This window comes from Vulpes lagopus, chromosome 9, assembly GCF_018345385.1.
Source record: "Vulpes lagopus strain Blue_001 chromosome 9, ASM1834538v1, whole genome shotgun sequence".
Taxonomy (NCBI): Eukaryota; Metazoa; Chordata; class Mammalia; order Carnivora; family Canidae; genus Vulpes; species Vulpes lagopus.
The window spans coordinates 57,797,929-57,819,368 of NC_054832.1; the positions used below are offsets into that span (position 1 = coordinate 57,797,929).

Below are 21,440 nucleotides of genomic sequence, written 5' to 3' on the forward strand. Positions count from 1 at the left end.
CAAGGGACTGTCTTTTCCTTATTGTATATTCTTGCCTCCTTTGTCATAGAGTTATTGACCATATAAGCATAGATTTATTTCTGGGCTCTCTATTCTGTTCCATTGATCTATTTTTGTACCAATATGATACTATTTTGGTTTACTATAGCTTTATAGTGTATCTTGAAATCGGGGATTGTGGTACCTTCAACTTTGTTTTTCTTAAGGCTGCTCAGGGTCTTTTGTAGTTCCATACCAATTTTAGGATTATTTGTTCTAGGTCTGTGAAAAAGGCTCATGGTATTTTTTAATAGGGATTGCATTGACCCTGTAGATTGCTTTGGATAGAATAGGCATTTTAACAATATTCTTCCAATCCATGAGCATGGAATATCTTTCCATTTGTGTCATCTTCAGTTTCTTTCATCAGTGTTTTTGGTGCAGTTATAAATGGGATTGTTTTCCTAATTTCTTTCTGCTACTTTATTATTAGTGTATAGAAACACAACAGATTTCGATATGTTAATTTTGTATCCTGCAACTTCCAAATTCATTAATTAGTTCTAATAGTTTTTTGGTGGAGTATTTAGGGTTTTCCTCTTTTTAAAAAAATTTTATTAATTATAGAGAGCACATGCGAGTGAGGAGAGGGGCAGAGGGAGAGACCCTACAAGCAGACTCCCTGGTGAGTGCAAAGCCCATGAGATCATAACCTGAGCCAAAACCAAGAGCCAGGCGTTTAACTGACTAAGCCACCCAGGTGCCCCTAGGGTTTTCTATATTAGTATCTTGTTGCAAATGGTAGGTATTTATATGCCTTTTTTTTTTCTTTTTCTTACCAATTTGTATGCCTTTATTTCTTTCTCTTGTCTGATTGCTGCAGCTAGAACTTCCAGAACAATGTTAAATACAAGTAGCAAGAGTGGACACTCTTATTTCTGATGTTAGAGGAAAAGCTCTTAGTTTTCCACCACTGAATATGATAGTAGCTATGCACTTGTCATATGTGGCCTTTCTTATGTTGAGGTATGTTCCCTCTAAACTCACTTTGTTGAGAATTTTTATCATGAGTAAATGATGGATTTTATTAAATGCTTTTTTTGCATCTATTGAGATAATATGATTTTTTATCCTTCGTTTTGTTAATGTGGTGTATCACATGGATTGATTTGCAAACATTGAACCATCCTTTGCATCCCCAGAATAAATCCCAGTTGATCATGGTTAATGATTCATTTCATGTATTGTTAAATGAGATTTGCTGATATTTTGTTGGGAATTTGCATCTATGTGCATCAGAGCTATTGGCCTGTTATTTTTTTGTAATGTCTGTCTGGTTGTGATATGAGGGTAATGCTGGCCTTATAGAATAACTGTGGAACTTTTACCTCCTCTTCTATTTTTTGGAATAATTTGAGGAGATTAGGTTTTAAATCTTCTTTAAATGTTTAGTAAAATTCACCTGTGAATCCATCTGGTCCTAGACTTTGTTGGGAGTTTTTTGATTGCCGATTCAATTTCATTACTAGTAATTGATATGTTCAGATTTCCTGTTTCTTCCTGATTGAGTTTTAGAAGACTGTCTGTTTTTAGGAATTTATCCATTTCTTCTAGGTTATCCAATTTTTTGGCAGATAAGTTTTGCAGTAGTCTCTTTCATATTTCTGTGGTGCTGGCTATTTTATTTCTGATTTTATTTTGTCCTCGTTTTTCTTAATGAGTCTGGCTAAATGTCAAACATTGGGCTTTATTCCTTTTTTTGTAGTTCCTTTACGTATAAAGTTGGATTGTTTGAGATTTATTACTGTAAATTTCCCTCTTAGAAGTGCTTCTGCTGCATCCCAAAGATTTGAATCATTTTGAGTTTATTTTTGTTGTCTCCATGTATTTTTTTTATTTCCTCTTTGACTTTTGGTTGTTGAGTAGCATATTGTTTAGTCTCTGCATTTATGGGGTTTTTTTTTAGTTTTTTTCTTATAATTGATTTCTCATTTCACACTATTGCGGTCAGAAATGATGCAAAATAGGATCTCAGGCTTCTTAAATTTATTGAAACTTGTTTGGTGGCCTAACATGTGATCTAGCCTAGAGAATCTACCATGGGCACTTGAAAAGAATGTATATTCTTCTGGTTTTGGATAGGATGTTCTGTATGTCATCTGTTAAATCCATCTAGTCTAATGTATCATTCAAAGACACTGCTCCCTTTTAAAGGGAGAAAATAACAATAATGTAACAGTAGGAGACTTTAACACCCACTTACATCAATGGATAGATCAGCCAGGCAGAAGACAAATATCTGTTAATATTTGCTTTATGTATTCACATATTCCGGTGCTGGATGCATAGATCTTTACAATTGTTATATCCTCTTATCATTATGTATTGCCCTTCTTCGTGTCTTGTTACAGTCTTTGTCTTAACATCTATTTTGTCTGAACTAATGTATTTATAAAAAAACTGGGGTAACAATACATATCTGTCAATAATTACTTTAAATGTAAATGGCCTAAACGCTCCATTCAAAAGACATAGAGTGAGAAAGGATGGATAGAAAACAAGACCTACCTGTATCTATATGCCTATAAGAGACTCACTTAAGAACTAAAGAGATAGACTGAAAATGAAGAGGTAGGAAAAGATCTATATGCCTATAAGAGACTCACTTAAGAGATAGACTGAAAATGAAGAGGTAGGAAAAGATACTCCCTGCTAATGAAAAAAAAAAAAAAAACACTTGATAGCAACACTTATACCAAGGTCCTTTATTTTTTTTTTAAATATTTTATTTATTTATTTGACAGAGAGCACAAGCAGAGGTAGCAGCAGACATAGGAAGAGAGAGAAAGCAGGGACCTCATTGTAGGGCTCAATCCCAGGACCCTGGGATCATGGCCTGAGCTGAAGGCAGATGCTCAAATGATTGAACCACTCAGGCACCCAGGGTCCATTTCTTTAAGTACAAATTTTTCCATTTAAAAGAATAACATGATTGTTATAAACAATCCTGAAATATTCAGAAAAAAATCCTAAGACTAGAGTGTCTAGAACAACTGCCTTGTCATGTCTTTGCTTACAGAAAATAGTGAAATGGATCCATGCTGTGAAAGGACTCCAGGAAGTTTAAAGGATCCTTTGATGGGGTGCCTGGCTAGCTCAGTGGATTAATAAGTAACTGTCTTGAGCTTCAATCATGATCCTGGGGTCCTGGGATTGAGCCCCATGTCAGGCTCCTTGCTCAGTAGGAAGTCTGCTTGCCCTCTGCCCCTCCCCCCTCATGCTCTGGCTCTCAAATAAATAAATGAAATATTTAAAAGAAATGAAAAGTAAATGATCCTCTGATGAAATAGCATTACAAATGTCATCTGCAGATTCTGTTCTTACACAGATGTTCTGTTAAATGTTAATTTATTAAATAATTTAAATATTTCAATATACTAAACATATGAGAGTCAGCTTGAGTATATACTTTGTGTTTTAGTTATGCTGGATAATTTAAATATGCAGATTACATATGGTGTTATCCAGTGCTTCATCAACGTGAATTTCACCTCAGTGTTCTGCAAGCAGGTAGGAATGTTGCAATTATTAGGAAGTCAGAACTGTTTGACCTTTATGGCTATCAAAATAGTAGGAATACTGGTAAATATTAAGTTTTTCTGCAAATAATCTTTTCCCTGGGAAATGAAGTGTGCGCATGTTTAATCCAAGCCTTGTCAATATTTTTAAAGAAAAAAAAAAAAGAGGAATGGCTAATCTGACGTAGCAAAAATGCATATAGATAGCCAGAAGGAACAGCCTTTATGCCTTATTTTTATTAGCTTCTCTTCTGTTGTCAATTTTTTCCCCAGGCCCAGATTATATCAAACAGAGATTTCAGGAAGGTGTAGATGCTAAAGAAAATCCAGAAGAAAAAGTACCAGAAAAGCCACCTACACCAAAGGAATCTCCTCATTTTTATCGCAAAGGCACGACACCCCCCAGGTCTCCTGAAGCAAGTCCCAAACAAAGCCACTCTCCCCAGCCCTCCTCCCCAAAACCCACGAAGAAGCAGAACCCCAGCTCAGGGGCAAGACTCAACCAAGACAAACGGAGTGTGGCTGATGAGCACGTGACAGCCATCGTCAATAAGCCTTTGATGTCAAAGGCTCCCACGAAGGAGGTGGGAGCCATGGTGCCCACGTCCAAGTACTCTGGCCGCCACCACATCCCCAACCCCAGTAACGGGGAACTGCATTCTCAGTACCACGGCTACTATGTGAAACTGAACGCCCCCCAGCACCCTCCAGAAGACATGGAGGAAGACGAAGGATCAAGCCAGTCTTCCTCAGCGCTGGTGCACAAGCCATCACCCAACAAGTGGAGTCCCCCTAAATCTGTGACAAAACCAGTTGCCAAAGAAAGCAAAGCTGAGCCAAAAGCTAAGAAGTCTGAACTTGCTATACCAAAGAATCCAGCAAGCAACGATTCATGCCCTTCTTTGGAAAAAGAAGCCAATTCAGTAAGTTGTGCAAGATGTGTTTTTTCTTCCTTTTGATTCTTTGAGGTAGCAGCACAGGGTGACTTACATCTTGATGACAGCTTCTCTAGCTGAAGTCCTAATGATGAACTCTGTGTAGAATAGAGGTTAGCACATTTGTATCCTGGGACAGCAAAGAGCTCCCCAGGTAGAAAGTCCTCCCTGTTCGCTCAGCCACCCACCTTAGACATCATTCAGGTAGCCAGCTTGTTCGCATCATATGTTAGCAAGCCTTGACTCACACTTCTTGGTAAGTTTTGTGGTAGCTTAGTTCAGACTGCTATAACAAAGATGCCATAAACGGGGTGGCTTAAACAACAAAATTTCTTATTTATTTCTTAAAATTCTGGAGGCTGGGGAGGCCCAAGATCAAGGCACCACAGACTTGATGTCTGGTAAGAACCCAATTCCTGGCTCATAGACCTTCTTGCTGTTCCCTCACATGGCAGAGAGGAAGAGCAAGCTCTCTCAGGTCTCTTATAAGGGCACTAATCCCATCATGAGGGCTCCACCCCTCATGACCCAGGGCCCACCTCCCAAAAGGCCCCCTTCCAAATACCATGACATTGGGGATTAGGGTTTCAGCATACGAATCTTGGAGGAACGTGAACACATAGTCCGTAACTACAGCTCAGTCCTCCGATTGGCTAGAAAGGAATCATGGGCCCTGAGAATGGACACCCCCTCTCAGAGCCCTAGCTGGGAAGAGGATTCCATCACCATTTGCTATGTTCTTAGTCCTGCTTTTGATCCTCACAACAGACATAGAATAAAGGAGTAGATAGAAAAAAAAGACCTATCTATGTCTGTGTGCCTGTAAGAGACACCCTTCAGACCTAAAGAAATAGACTAAAAGTGAAGGAGAAGGAAAAATACTCCAGTCAGCATCTTTAGACAAAAGAGTATCTTTTCTAGCTGTTGTGAATTATTCCCCTAAATATTTAGTTTGGATTTTACTTAATTAGTCAGGCTTTGCCACTAGAACATTTTCTTTTTTTTTTTCCAACTATTTAAAATCACTTTGGTCTTCTAACTTCTCAGTGTTTAAATGCTTCTAAAATGTTAGTTTTCTGGTAAATGCTAGTTTTATTATCAATTAGTCTTGAGAATCTAACATTTTTAAGTATTCAACCAGAAAGCTGTATGTAATTGTGTCATTTGATGAGCATGTAGAGATTTGTTGAATGATATATGGAATTCATACTTTATCAAATTCTATAGAATTTATAAACTTTTTGGAACAGTGGTGTAGCATGTTAAATGTAGCTTAGGAAAAGCCACAGCTGACCCAATATTTACTAGTAATTTCTGAGTCATTTGCATAAAGGTGTGGATTATAAACTGATGAACAAGAATGTAATACAACTAGGTTTTTTTTTCTTTTGTCCATTTTAACAGAGTTACACTGTTCACAATTAAATAGTAACAATGTAAAAAAAAAATAAATAAATAAATAAATAAATAAATAAATAAATAAATAGTAACAATGTTAAATAATTTAAGTTCATCTTTTTTATTAACTTACATTTGGTGTTTCTTAGGTTTATCATCTAAATATAATTCGATTAATCAGATCAACTTCTTGAGAATCATCCTGCATGGGGATAAATGGTTTTTAAGACAGACTAAGTCGATTATTATTAGCTTGCCTGATTTACAAGGGTGAAATTCAAACAATGCAAGGCCATATAGTTTCTATCTTGGGCATACCCAGTAGTGGGGTTCAGTTGACTTCTAGAACTCCGTAAGAGGTGGTGAATGACCCTTTATATGAAATGTTACTAATGTTTGATAAATTCATAGCCTCCTTGTTTAGAAGAAGTATCTTATTTATGTGCAGAATTGTCTGATTCTTGGAGGTAGCCAAGCATCCTCCAGCCTGGTAGGTTGATCTCTAGGGATCTTCTATACCCCAAAAGAAAGAAAACCTAGCACTCTGCATGCCGGGAACCAGAAGTCAAGATTGGCTTGGCACCTTCATGTGAAGATTTTAACAATTAACCTTTTTTTCCTGATAATAACAGAAAGCTGCCTTTCGCACTCCTGACGACTGTTTACTTGACAGTTTAGAAGTGATAAGATCATCATAAAGGTAGTTAATGAACCACCTTTAAAACGAAAGAGTACTGCATACAGTTTTAAGATAGACACTGTATAAGTTAGAAGTTTATAAATAACTTGAAAATTCGTAGGAGTAGTCACAGGAAAGCACACCCTGGAGGGCAAACCACAGTGAAGCGGTGTTCTTTGTGAACAAGAGATCTAGTATGAGTCAGATTCGTCATTTCTAGGGTGGTTGAGTACCCCGGGACCTGGAATTTTAGTCACCAGCTTATTGACTGAGACAGGATAGGCTGGAGGCTACGGGTGTGGACTCTGGTCCCAGACTTCCTAGGTTCAAATCCCAGTTGTGTTGCTTCTCAGTCATGTGACCTCAGGCAAGTTTCCTAACTGCTCCGTGAGTAGTTTTCCTCATCACTGCCTATATCATAGGGTTGTTTGGAAAATTAAATGAGTTACTACTTACCCGGTTCTTAGCACAGTGCATGGCACATAGTAAGTGCTCAAAAGGCAATGGCTATTGTACTGTAGTAGTTGAAGCATAAACTAGTTCATAAATATTCCAATAGATTTGACCCATCCTCAGGATCACCCTGGGTATTGATCTCCTAGAAATACAGAAAATCTTCTGAGACACAAGCTAACACTCGAGTGTGAGTGGTAAGAGACAGGAGGCTATGCCACAGATTACTCTACAATGCTTCTCAAGAAATGTGACTCGGATGAGCCATGGTTGCACACAGACTGATGTTTCATGGAAACACATTCCATGTGGTACCAACATTTTTTGCAACATGGCAAGTTGGGTAGGAGCCAGAAGAGACATTACAGCCTTATCAAGCAGACTAGCAAGGGGTCTTCTCATTAGGAATCTTGACTTCTTCTGAGAACTGCCTGCACTTTTTCTTAGCCATTACTCTCCTCCAAGTCTATTTTGAAACTTACCTTTCTTTTGAATTGTAAAACAAGACATCCCTGTCATGTGGGGGAGGGGGGTGGGTGTTAAGATTTTATTTGAGAGAGCATGAGCAGGGGGAAAGAGCAGAGGGAGAAACAGGCTCCCCACTGAGCAGAGAGCCCCCAAAGCAGGGCTCCATCCCAGGACCCTGAGATCATGACCTGAGCTAAAGGCAGACACTTAACCGACTGAGCCACCCAAGCATCCATGTCACACCCTTTTGAACCATGTACACATACTAACACCCTACAAACAATGAATATATATAAATTTGGCTATTAATACTGAATTTTGTTCATGTTTTTAGAGAAGTTTTAGATTTAACAAACTACAGTAACCCTTCAGAAGATTCCTCACAGTTTTAAATGAGTAATAGTCTTTTGAAGAAAAAAAAAGCTAAATTTCTTGAGTTAGAACTTCTTTCCATATTTTGACTTCCCACACTTTATTATTTTCTGTCTCAAAGTTCTTCCAATCAAGACTTGCACTTTGCCCTGCTGCAGCCTCTTTTATTACACCTGTCTCAGTCAGTCTTGAAAAGCAAGACTGATTTTTTTTTTCATTTTGCTATTTTAAGCCACAACTGGCTACCACAGTCATGTTTATGAGACTTCACCTTAAAGCTTTCCCCACCCTGTGCCCAGCCTAGGTATCTGAAGAACACAGAGGTCACGTCTTCATATCTGCCTATTAAACATAGCATCCCAGAATTTATTTATCACCTGGTTGCTGTTTGAACTTTCTTTTGCTGCCTTACCCTCATCTTCACTGAGTCATCTTTAAAAATAGCTTTATAAATGGAGTTGTACTAGTTGGATAAATATATGTTTCTGTGTTATATATGTATACTTATTTACATATATTTACATATATTTGTGTATATAAATATGTCATTCATCCAAAAATGCTAATTCAAAAAGTTAGATAAATTCATGGAACCTTATAAGGATTTATGAAATAAGAGTTTAAGGTCCAGACATACCTTAGACTTTTGAAGTTAGATTCACTGAATGCACTTTCTTTGTTGTTCTACTTTTCCTTGGTCCAAAGGACCAAGACACTAAAATTCTACATTGTGGTGTTCTGAGCCCATATACTTTTCCTCATCTTTCATGTGAGAAAGGAATTATGAATTAAATCCACTGACCTAAAGAGTTAAGTGAATCCAAATTTCTGAACATATTCATGAGAAAACTCTAATCAAAATTTGTGGTAGTAAGAGCATTTCTTTAATCTCCATGCTGAGTTATGACGTTGAAAGATTATTTCAATTATTTTCTGAGTTATAAGAATTTCCTGTACTATGCATTTTAATTTAATTATTATTGAAGAGTTACATAGATCAGGACCCTCCTAGTAACTTAGAATGCAACTATTATAAAAGAATAATTGGTCATATCAAGATTTGATGGTTTTCTGCTGCAATGAAATCAGAGGATAGAGATGAAAATGCCGTTTTCAAGAACTTGATTAGAAATTATTATATTTAAACTAAGTCCTGTGGCTATAACAAGGATGTAGGGGGAAAAACAGCAGCTCTGAAGTAGACAAAGTTTAATTTTAGTTCTGTAATTTGTTTAAACTGGGTGAGTAACCTTGGGCAAGACACCTACCCTCTAATTGTGCTTTTTCCTCTCATTTACTTGGGGTTTAGGGACTAGGGCTTTACTTCTTCCTCGTAGTCCCTATCTCAAGGATACCCATTTTTACTTCCTTTTCTCCCCCACTCTGATTTTTACTAATCACTGTGTTCTTCATTTAAGGCGGTGAATTAATAAGGTCAACAACCACATCCACAGCACCTGGAAAAGTACAGATGAGATAGTAGGTGTTCATAATGAAAACCTGGATGGACTGGGCAACCCGTATGTGCAGGTGCATGGTGGTGAGCAAAGCACAGCTCCCGCCACTACGGAACTTAGTCTAAGGGAAAGATGGAAACTAACAAGAAGTCACAAAGTGTGAAGTGTTAGGATAGACAATGGCTGGGGAGTCCTGACCTCTGCCAGAGAAGTTGTGACCCCATCTGGGGAGGAAATCTCTATAAGGATATGACCCAGGCTCTATACCTTGCAACGTGAGCACTAGACCAATTACAATTCCAGTCCTCCTTACCTCCCCCACAACAAAAATCACACCAATACCACATTCAAGGACTTGGTTACCCTGTTTCAATGTAGCCTCATTAGATACTCAAATATAGTAAAACTGTTTCCTCATCTGTAAAATAACAGTTAAAATACTACCCCACCCACCTCATAGGGCCAATTTAAAACACATTTAATACTACTTAATACACTATTTTAATAGTAAATACCAAGATCATGTCTCTAATAAAGACGGCCAAGCATGAGCAGCTCTGAAAAGACAGGTCATAAGGTGGGTTTTTGTTTAAACAAAGTTTGGGTACCTTGGGTTGCTGGTATTTATCACAGCCATATTTATCAAAATAGGATTCTGTTGTTTATTAAATAGACCTTGACTGGGGCACCTGTGTGGCTCAATCGGTAAAGCACCTGCCTTCAGCTCAGGTCATGATCCCGGGGTGCTGGGATCGAGCCCCACAATGGGCTCCCTGCTCAGTGGGGAGCCTGCTTCTCCCTCTCCCTCCGCCTCCCCTCCTCATGCTCTCTCGCGCTATCTCTCTCTTTCTCTAATAAATAAATAAAATCTTTAAAAAGAACTTGATTTCTGGCATGTTGTAGCTGTGAGCAAAAAAGCAAAGAATTAGACCTATAAAATAATTTCTGCAAGTGTTCAACTCCCCACTGGCAATTTTTAAGGATGGGGTGGTGTCCAAAACTATGACCAGGAAAAGCAAGAGTCCTACATTTTTCCTGAGAGGCCTCATACCCTAAAGATTTTATTCTTACTCTTATTCTAACTGCCTTCCTGAGGAGAAAATTCTTTCTCACCTAAATTACATCTTCACAAACAGTACCTGTCCACCTTCCACTAGTCCCTAATCCCATTGTGGCAAACCCTCACCTGGACTGTTGTCAGAAGTTTTGAGATGAATGAACTAGATTATTTGTAAGTCTTTTTTTTTTTTTTCTTTTAGACTTAATCAAGACTGGATTCATTTCGTAGTGAAAGTGCGGAGACGGCTCCATCTAAATATGGCATTGCTATTTTTAGTTTATACCTTTTGGAGCTGCTGTCATTTGTTCTTGCTTTATTTACTGCAGCGGGGTTGAGTTTTTTAATATTTCTGGTAATTGATTTTATGAGCTAGTTTGAGTATTGATATTAACATGGAAACATTATGCCCCTTTTGTTCTGTTTCATTTCCAGGGCCCCAATTCAGTCATGATTGTCCTCGTCATGCTGTTGAATATCGGGTTGGCCATTCTTTTTGTTCACTTTCTAACTTGATTGGAATTAGGACAGGTAAGAATAGCCTTAATTTCTACATAAAATCACCGCATATAACATTCTTTTCCCGTATTCGAATTTATATCTATTTTTTTAACAACTGCATATTGTCCTTCACTTTAAATTTTGGCTGTGCCTGAATGTGATTCAACATAGTTACTTAATGATGTAACTGTTTTGACCCTTCAGTGAAGTCATGACAACTAGCGGTGTTAGCGCACAGTTCTCTGCCGTGGCATCATCAGCCCTTTAAATGGCACACCCCAGTCAGACTCAGACTCAGGGAAGGAGGCTTGGAATTAGGATGGGATCGCGAAAGAGATGACACTTGGAAAATTCAGCCAGAGGACCTGTTCAGTTCCCCTGGGAATGCTTTGTGGCTTTGGGGTCCTCTGGGAGCTGAAGCAAGCAGCCGTGTCGGAGAGCAAAACTTAATAATCATTCTTTTTTAAAATCTGCTGAAGCAGCCCCATCCGGCGAAGTTCTTGGCATTGGCTACTCCATCTGTCCTAGCAGAGAGTGACTAAACTGGAAATGTATGGAGCTGCATTTTTTTTTTTTTTTTGATGGAAGTCAACAGCTGCCTTACTATTTTACCATCTGACGTTTTTAGTAGGGAGCTGGGGAAACAAACGACTGCCCGAGGAATGCGGTCGGAGGACTGTGTTGCTGTGGCCATGGTTCCAGCATTCACTCCTATCTCATTAGAAGAAATAGGTAGCAGCATCACTCACCAGTCTTATGCCATGACCTGCTGCTCTAAACATCTCCTGGAACGTTCCAGGAGAGAACGTTTCGTTTGCTTGTGCACGACTATGTTCATTTTTGCTGTTTATTGAAATAGGATGTAGAGTCCTCTACAACGTGTGGTCCTGGCTGGATGAGACACACTTGTTGCATCTCAAGGAAAAGAAACAACAACACTCTAGAGAAGATGTGTTCATTTCGATAGCAATACATCTTTTTTTTTTTTTTTCATGCCGTTTAGTCTTCCTAAACCTGTAACAGGCTGTTTAAAATTTAGCAATGTGAAGGCATCGTACCTTCCGAAGAAATAATTTTAAATATTTTTAACATTACTGAGATGAATTATTTATGCACTTAAGAGGTGCTAAATTTTAAAAGCTGAAGGACAACAGAATTCTAAGAAGTGTAGTCAAAATGTTGCATGGATTGCAGTAATCGGTGTTTAAAGGATTCAGTTTCATTGCTGACGTACTTTACAACCAAATAAAATCTTGTCAGTGACTATGTTAATTCCCATGAAAGTTAAGCAAGATGCTATTAATAACTGCTCTTTTCTTTTTTTTCTCCAACTTAAATTTTTGTTGAATACATTCAGGTAGAGCGTAAAGCTTTGTTAAACCTCTGCTTCTCGATTTTACGCCTTTCGTGTTTTTCAAAGTCCTTTCGTAATTTTATTTCACATTTTAAAGGCTTAGACATTTTTATTTAAATATTTGTCTTTTGCAGTCCTTTGTTATTCTGACATAATCTGATTTTTTTGCTGTTTTATAATTCATCTTTATTATTCAGAAGCATGCTTATTTAGAGACACTACGTGGTCTTTATAAAAATAATTATTTAAAAAGAAATCAGGGGAGGAAAGGTATCTTAAATTTCTCGAAGACATTACATTGTGGAGAAGGAGCTAGCTATTCCTAAATATTTTCACAATCTGCATGGTTTAATCAGATTCTTTTTACCTTATTTGCTACCTTTTTAATGCAGAAGAGACAATTCACATGTTAGCACAGGTGTGGACTGAATGCTTTGTCATCTGCAGGGTAGTAACCCAGTGATGTTTTTTGCAGAAGTGCAATATGTTGAGAATCCTGGGTGTGACCAATATGGAATAAAGAAGAAAGCAGAAAGAGAGCAAATGAAAATTACAACTTGTATATTTATTTATTTTTTACATTTTGCTTTGACTTTTAAATTTAGGAAGTACGTTTTTAGCCAAGAAACATTTAAGCTCCTGTGTCAGTCTCAGTACTCTCACTGCGCCTTCCTAACCCTGTAGCTCTTGATGCTGGGAAAGCAGATTTTTTAAAAAAAAATAAAATAAGATTAAATAATCTTATTAAGTGTTTATTTAAAACGTGTAATGCTTTGGAAATAATGGGTAACAGATAACTAAAGGATATGTTTATAAAGTGAGCATGTTGGTTCCATTTATAAATATATGTATGATTTATAAGCTTTTTTAAAAAACAAAGCTCAAATTGTTGGTATTTTTCTAAAATGTGCACAGCTGTATTTTACATGAAAGGCTCTTTCTAATGGGTTGTTATACTGTACTCTACATTTTGGACAGCACATGAAGTCTGCCAATGTACTTAATAAAACATGACCTTGTTTATTTAAAGTTTCTTGCTGTGAAAAAGAACTCCCTACCTGTGAGTTCCTTTATTTATAATCCTTGAAACCAAAATGTATAATGTACAGTTTTCACAACTGTATCCGCTCTAATAAAAAAAAAAGTTGGTTATTAATAAAGTTGCAGGTGTGTTTCCTTTGTGAGTAAATTACTGTCTTGAGTTATGTGGAATTTTTGGGTTGGTGGTTGTATTGAAAGATCTGCTGAAAACTTGACAATAGAAATGGGGTGCAAGGGATCCCTGGGTGGCGCAGCGGTTTGGCGCCTGCCTTTGGCCCAGGGTGCGATCCTGGAGACCGAGGATTGAATCCCACTTCGGGCTCCCGGTGCATGGAGCCTGCTTCTCCCTCTGCCTATGTCTCTGCCCCTCTCTCTCTGTGTGTAACTATCATAAATAAGTTTTAAAAATTTTAAAAATTAAAAAAAGAAACGGGGTGCAAGATGCTCAATGAAGCCACATGGGAAAAGGTAGTTACACTGTACCATTGTTCTCTTCCATCCTGGGCTTTTCAAATAATTTTGTAAAATATGTTTCATTTTTCTGCTCACTGCCTTCATTAATTGGATTAGCTCCTTAGCCAGGGATTTTAAGTCTGCTCCTGTTTTTAGGGAAATCTCAGAGTTGGAGTAAATCCCCCTCCTGCATGGGTCCTTTTCAGTTAATTAAAGTTTGTGGATCATTGTGCCCCAAATAAGCTAATATGTTGCTATGCCCCTGTTTAGACACATTTCTGGAAGCCTAGAGACACTGTGCAGTTGAATAAACTTGCCGCCACCAGAATTTCCAGCCACTGGGCTCCCTTTGCAGCCATCCAGGACTGGCCAAGGCTGCCTTGACACGTAGCAAGCTATGAGGTATATAATAAAAGGACCACCTCCAAACAGCTGCCCAGGGAGCTGCCATGGGACTTTTACATTCCCAAATGAGTCACTCCTGTTGGAGGCTAAGGTATGGAGACCCCTGTACAAATAATCAAGTTATCACCTCTAAGTAGTAAAAGATTTTTCAACTTAAGTGATTAATCCCCTAGTAAATCCTAAAAGAATGGAACATAGAACAGATTATTCTGGAGCAGGCAGGCAAAGCACAGGGTGCTAGAGAGGTTATTGATTCCAGCTTCATGCCCAAACCACAAGTTTCAATGGCTAAAGCCAAAGCTGGGGTGCAGACTTCGTGGTTGGGAAATCTGGAAATTTTTCTACATACCCTTTTAATGCAATAACCATTTCAGGAACTATGGTAAGCAGGCTCCTCAGGAATACGCTCATTGCAATTTGCAGCTCTCCTCCCATGGAAACTTTGGAAACTTGTAGAGCCTCAGCTTCCCAACTTACTGTGTGGCCTTGCACACAGCATATTCGGCGAGCTCGGCGTAACCAGCAGCTCATCAGGCTGTCTGATGATCCCAGGCTTGTGGACTATCTATGTCCATCATTTCCTTCTTACCCCAAAAGTACTGAAAAATAGTGTTCTGTACTCTTCCTACATGAGTCTCATTTATGGGAGTAGGAGAAAATATATAGAATAAAACAAATAGTCCTAAATGCAGTGAATATGGATAAAATTCTCAGCTGTGGTCATGATTGAGTCTGGATTTTTCTCTAGTCTGTGCCCTGGTTTCCTCATCTATAAAAATGGGTGTAACCACAGCACTGACCTCACAGCATGGTTGTGAAGGTGACAGCTCATTTATGTTGTTAAGTGCTTCATATAGTGCCTGGCTCATAGTTTCTGTTGCGTTAGCTTTTGCCGGTTGGAGGAACTAGGAAAAACAATCTTAATTTCTCTAAGTGCCTCAAACACATTAAAAAATATAGTGATATCCCACTATAAAGGCTGCTCTTTAAAGGTTAATTATGGTACAGGTCGATGTTCTCTCTTCAGTGGTGATCACTGTGAAAATCAAAGGCCTCTCTGAACAGAGTTCCTGCTCTACACTAAGATGCAGTTTTCTAATATGATGTGAGACATTTGCTTTACGAAGAATGTTCGAAGCAGTGACTCATTAGATTCTTAAAAGATCCCAGGACACCTGGGTGGCTCAGAAGGTTCAGCATCTGCCTTTAGCTCGGGGGTGAACCCTGGGTCCCGGGATCAAGTCCTGCATCGGGCTCCCCTGCAAGGAGCCTGCTTCTCTCTCTGCCTGTGTCTCTGCCTCTGTCTCTAATGAATAAATAAATTTTTAAAAATCTTTAAAAAAAAAAAAAAAGATTCTTAAAAGATTCCTAGGGAAGAATTCTGCAATTAAGTGACTTGCCCAAGGTCGTGTAGCCAAAAAGTTACAAAACTTTATATCCAAGTCCCAGCTCTGACTCTGAAGGTACTTTCTCATTCACATATTGGTTTATACTATTTCCATACTGTCATGCTCATCGACCATAAAAGAGTAGAAAACATGATGAAATGCAAGGTGACAGTATGGGTTGAATTAGTCCATTTCTATAAATTCCTTAATGCCACGAGATTAATGTGACTATAGTAGAGTTTATTAAAAGTTCTGAATAATGTATTTACAGTCCTGTTTCATGACTTTCAGTAATATATTTTTGAACCTCATAAAATACTAAATAGTAACAAAAGTTAAGCATTTAAATATTTTGGAGTGAGAAGCATGTTGTACATAAACTCTGTGTGTTTGAACTTGATTTCAAGGATTAACCCAGAAATTACACATTGTGCCCAAAAGACTTAAAAGATTTAGACAAATATCATGATGTTCTTTTGTGACATCATCTCAGTGTTCCATACAGTGTCTTCATATTCTCTTGGATCCCAGATCTGATTTAGGCAAACTATTAAAATTAACACAAAAGTGAGGGCCTGAGATTTGTTTGGCTAGTGATTGGCAAAGCAGCTGTGACTTATCAAAGATGAGGAGTGTATCAATCTTTGAAGAGAATTCTGGAGAGAAGATATGAAGGGAAAGACGGACTCAGTGGAAGGTAACAGTATAGAAGTACAGGTCTTTCCTTTTCCCATCCTTGCCCCAAGCAAACTCATTCGTGAAATATCAAGAACATCATCAAGCTTTCAATGGAATTATATTTGCTTCAGGGAAAGCAATGGAGTTCTTTGGTTTCAGAAATATATGTCACATGTCACATTCCTGCCATTTATGGCACATATTTGGAAGAAAAGAATCTGATAGATAAATATCATGTCCCCCATACAGTAAATGCAGAAGCAAAGGTGAGAAGAAGCCAAAGGCCATCTAATTTTCTCATGTTTTGGACATGTTCTAACAACAGCCTCCAACCACTGGAGCAGGTACCTAGAGTCAGGTAGCTGTTCCTGAAGTTGATAAAGGCCAAGAAGATGCTCAAACATACCCTTGTTGTAGAGCTAACAGGTGGTGCAATCTGTCACCTGAGGACTAGACCTAGCATTTTAAAAGCAATTTTACGTTAGACAATTGGGCCAAATAAAAGTTAGCAGAGATTAGAAACATTCAGATCCAAATGATATTTAAAAGGATAGACTATCACTTAAGTCCATGGTTATTCATCAGTCCACTGAAACCAAGCAAGAATTTGGGAAGTAATCTCAACACAAGAAAGCGCCAAAGAATGCCCTACATCTTTGCCCAAAATAAAGTTTGACGCTATCTACATCTCATTTGTTTGGTGTGATACAAAGTGATGTGGGGGATTCAGCATAATTTTTCATTTCTCAGTGTCCACTTTATTTCCCAATATTTACGTACTTTTCAGTTTGGTTTTCTCCCATTAGGATTTTTGTGCATAGGAATCTCTTTCCATGTTTTCTGACAATCCGGTCCATTTTTTTTCCTCTATGAAAGAATATTACTAATCTAAAAGACCCTAGGCTGTATTTTGGGGTTTCTGATGGTTCACTCCAGCTGTCAACAATTTACCTGTATTGTGTTGACATTCTACAGACTTATCTGAGTAAATTATAAACGAAGCATTGCAAACTGATGTGCTACCCTACTTTGCGCACTCCCTGGAGTTTTTTGTTTGTTTGTTTTGTTTTTGCTTTCTTAAAGATATTTTTAAGTAATCTCTACACCCAATGTGGGGCTCCAACTTACAACCCCAAGGTCAAGAGTCACATGCTCTACTGACTAAGCCAGCCAGACACTGCGCCCCACCTTTTTCAAAAGATGAGCTTTCAGGAATTTCAATGTAGCCTGTGCGTTCACTACCCACCCTGACCCCTTAGTGCCCTGAAAAACCGAGCTCTCCACTACACTGAATCATCCTCCTCAGCTCACCAGCATGCTTAAAGACACACAATTTACTGGAGCAGTGTGACAAACATGTCAGCTTAATTGAGGATGCTAATTCAAAGAGAGAAGCATAAAAAGGCATGTCACTTTCTCAGATGCCAGTTTATGGAACCAACCACACACTTCCTTTTGAGTTATCCCCCAATTCATTGGCTGTGCCTAACGCCAAAACTACATGTCCATTTTGGTATAGTCTAAGGATAGTTTTGGTGTCTATAGAATGGGAACAATAATATCTGCCTCATATTGTTTTTTAGTTTTTTGGTTTTTTTTTTTTTTTTAAGATTTATTGATTTTTAGAGAGAGCGCACATGCACGCATGTGAACTCAGGTGGGGGGAGCGGCAGAGGACGAGGGAGGGACAGAATCTTAAGCACACTCCACGCCAAGCCCAGAGCCCCAACGCGGGGCTCGATCTCACAACCCTGAGATCATGACCTGAGCCAAAACCAAGAGTCAGATGCTTAAGCAACTGAGCTACCCCAGCTCATCCATAGTGTTTTTATAAGAATCAAAGTAGAGACCTTCAATCAACTCCCTAACACATGGTTAGCTCTCAACATATAGTAGGTGGTATACACTTGACAGTCTCAACTTTATCGGCAATTTTACTTATTCCCTCATCAAACATTTATTATGTATCACTGAAATGACTTTCTAGGCCCAAGATAGAGTGGCCCTTGCCTGGGGTGCCCTGTCAGCAAACTAGAACTTAGATAACTTTTGGGTTTCTATAAATTCTCTATTTGACCAGTATATCCAGTCAGCCAATCCCCGAACCCCAGGCCAACTCTGGATCACTCACCCTAAGCAAGGTTGAGTGTTATGGTCCCTACCAATCAGATTTTTTCTTTTTTCTTTATTCTTTAACCTATAAAAGCTTCCTGCCTTTTACCCCATTTTTCAGTACTCCGAAAGGAGACTATTTACTTTATGAAGTGTTAAAGTTTGTTTTTAACACCTAAATTGTTTTCTTGAATATTTCAGTAGTAGTTAACTGATTTTTCTTTAAATTCATTGAAATGAAATTCCTTGGTCATTAAGTATCAGGTCCTCCTGCACTAAGGGATGTACTCTACATAGAGAATCAGCTATACTTTAAATAGTTAAATGAATTCAGAGGCAGAGGACAATAAAAAAATGAAAGTTCTTACTGATCCTCAGAAGACACACTAGTGAGCATTGATGTGCTTCTCATTAGAAGCTTAGGAATACTTAATATGGAACACTCATACTAGGTACAACTATTCATTAATGTCTATTACTCACAAAAACTGCATGATAAAAAGATACAATTAAGGTGTATGAGAAATGAGCCCAACAAAGACTTGCCATGATGATTATACTCTTGGTTGTAGGAAAAAACTTCCTGAGGCAGGTAGAGCATCGAGATGTTCACTGATTTGCAGAAATGTGTTACTGGGCCCAGCTATTATGTTTAATCACTATGGTTATGAACATAGGCAAATGGCTCTGGCTTTAAAGAAAATTAAAATACATTTAATCAGAAATAATAGCATAGCAAAACATCCTCATGTCAGATCCTCCAGAGCTGAGTAGTTAGTGTAGCATCCTTTAGTTTGTAAGTTCATCATTAATACTTACAGAGAAAGAACAGAAAAGAGGATAAGAAGTTGCCTGCTCAGTTCAGTGTAGATCTCCTGATAGCTTATCTCAAATCCTGCATTAAGCTAAACTTGAGTGCTTTTCTTCAATAGAAAATAAGAAACAATTCTCCTGCTCGAAACATATTTCATTCACTATTTTAAGAAAACCTGGCATTTGAGGAAAGTCGCCTCCTGGGACTCTAAATAGCTTTTATATCATTAAAACACACCCTTTCCCCCCCGCCTCACCAAATCTCATTCTATATTAACCACAACAGGAAGGAGACTATTTCGGTGGTTTTCAAACTTCAATGAGCATTAGAATCACTTAAAGGTAAAATACTGCTGCGTCCCACCCAGTTTCTGATTTCGTAGTTCTGGGAATTCGCATCTCTAACCTGTTCCCAAGTGATGCTGATGCTGCTGCCCAGGGAACCACACTTTTGAGAACCACCGTGTTATATAATCACGCAGTGTACAAGTAGGAGTCACCAACTACAGTTAGGCCCACAGCCCGGCTGTGTGTGGGGGGTGGCAAAGAGAAGAATGGGAAAGAATACATACATACATGTTAACAACCGTTACCACAATACTATTTGATCCTTATAATAGATCAAAGAACTGAGATAACTTTCCCATTTTGCAGTGAGAAACCTCAGGCCGAGTGGGGTAGAGAGAACTCTTCAACCAAACACAGCTGATGGGACACCTGGGTGACTCAATGGTTGAGCGTCTGCCTTTTGGCTCAGGTCATGATCCCAGGGTCCTGGGGTCAAGTCCTACATCAGGCTCCCTACATGGAGCCTGCTTCTCCCTCTCCCTGTGTCTCTGCCTCTCTCTCTATATATATATATATATGTCTCTCATGAATAATAAATAAAATCTTAAAAAAAAAACAAAAAACAGCTAATGAACAGAACCAACACTCCCACCCAAGTGCCTCTGGCAACCAGTCTGGATGCTCTTTCTCCTACATCTCAGCAGCTCTGAGTCTATCCCCTGGTCACTGAAAGGTTAGAACACCACGCACATTGCAAAGTTGTTCTGAGGACTGTCAGGCAAGACATGAAGGCTGAGCCCTCCGGTTTAACTGAAACAAAGCCTTGACATCTAAGTTGAAGGCAATGCATCATTTAGCACATGAATGAAAGTCCTTCTCAAGCCCATGTAGTGGTTTCTCTGCATCCATTTCTCTCAAAACACATTATGAAATCAGACCTCATTCTTTTAAGATTTGCACACTCAGATACTTCTGTTTTCTCCGGCATGCTCACATTTACAAGCCTACACGTAACTATTCATCTGTGTAGACAATCTCCCTTATTTTTGACAGGAAAAAAAAAAAAACTCTATGCCATTAAATATGACAACAGTGTCTCACACGCAGACTCCATCATGTCAGCTGACCTTCCTCAGCAATCACCAGCCTCCAAGAGGAAACCTGATTATCAAAGAAGAGAGAAGGCAGTGATTGCCAGGAAGCAAGGGGGCTTTTAGGAAAACATCCTGGTCCTTATTTTTGTCAAGAGATATGTGTGGGATTTAGGAAATTGATCCTTCAAGGAGCATCAGACAAGTTCCCGATCTGCCTCAGAGAGCATATCTTCAACACTGAGATTTTCCACAAATGGCAAGAATAGACAATACACAGAAGAGGAAAACACAATGGTCAATAAGTGTGAAAAGATGCTCAATCTGACGGGTAGCCAGGGAAATGCAAATTAAAATAATAAGATTTTCAAAATCCAGTGCCTGCCACATTGACTACATTCTCAGCTGAAATAGTAAAGGAGTTTGATTTGGAGTCAGCCCTAGATCTCCACTCCAGAGCATCTTCACTTCCTCACTCTGGGAAACTGTCCTGAGCTCCACAAAAGTCCCTCCTCAGTTACTCCAAACCACCTTGCTTGATTTTTAGCACTTTACTGCATGAACCATTTGTTTTTCAAATCTGTCTCCAACTACTAGGCTGTGCACTCTTTGCAAGTGGGGACTTTGTCCTATGTCTCTACCCACCAGTGTCTGGCACGTACATAGGTCCAATAAGATTGATGAGTGAGTTAATACAACCAAAATAACCTTGCCTACTTGGACGGCTGGCTCACTATTGAAAGGAAGCTATCTTTTTGCAACATGCTCTGAGGACATGACCCCCAATTCTTTGGTCTTATCATAATAATATTACTATGCTAAATGTGTGTGGGGGGAGGGTGAATATTTATGGAAGAGTAAGCAACTTCAAGCATATGTAAAAATCCTGTTCAGATGTCACTCATTTCTACTTGGCAAAAATCACAATGGAGAGCCTCTG

The 21,440-nt window shown here is 38.7% G+C and overlaps 1 protein-coding gene across 4 annotated transcripts in view; it reads left to right on the forward strand.

Moving 5' to 3' along the window:
• Positions 1 to 13,387, forward strand: part of JPH1 (junctophilin 1) — an 84,784-nt gene extending 71,397 nt beyond the window's left edge. The window contains exons 4-6 of one of the 4 annotated variants that reach the window (XM_041769368.1): positions 3,831 to 4,480; positions 10,812 to 10,907; positions 11,082 to 13,387. In XM_041769368.1, coding sequence (XP_041625302.1) covers positions 3,831 to 4,480; positions 10,812 to 10,892 — 731 coding nt within the window. In that variant the 3' untranslated portion in view covers positions 10,893 to 10,907; positions 11,082 to 13,387. The remainder of the gene's footprint in view (positions 1 to 3,830; positions 4,481 to 10,811; positions 10,908 to 11,081) is intronic. The other 3 variants (XM_041769370.1, XM_041769369.1, XM_041769371.1) reach the window with 3 other exon arrangements.
• The last annotated feature ends 8,053 nt before the right edge of the window (positions 13,388 to 21,440 follow it).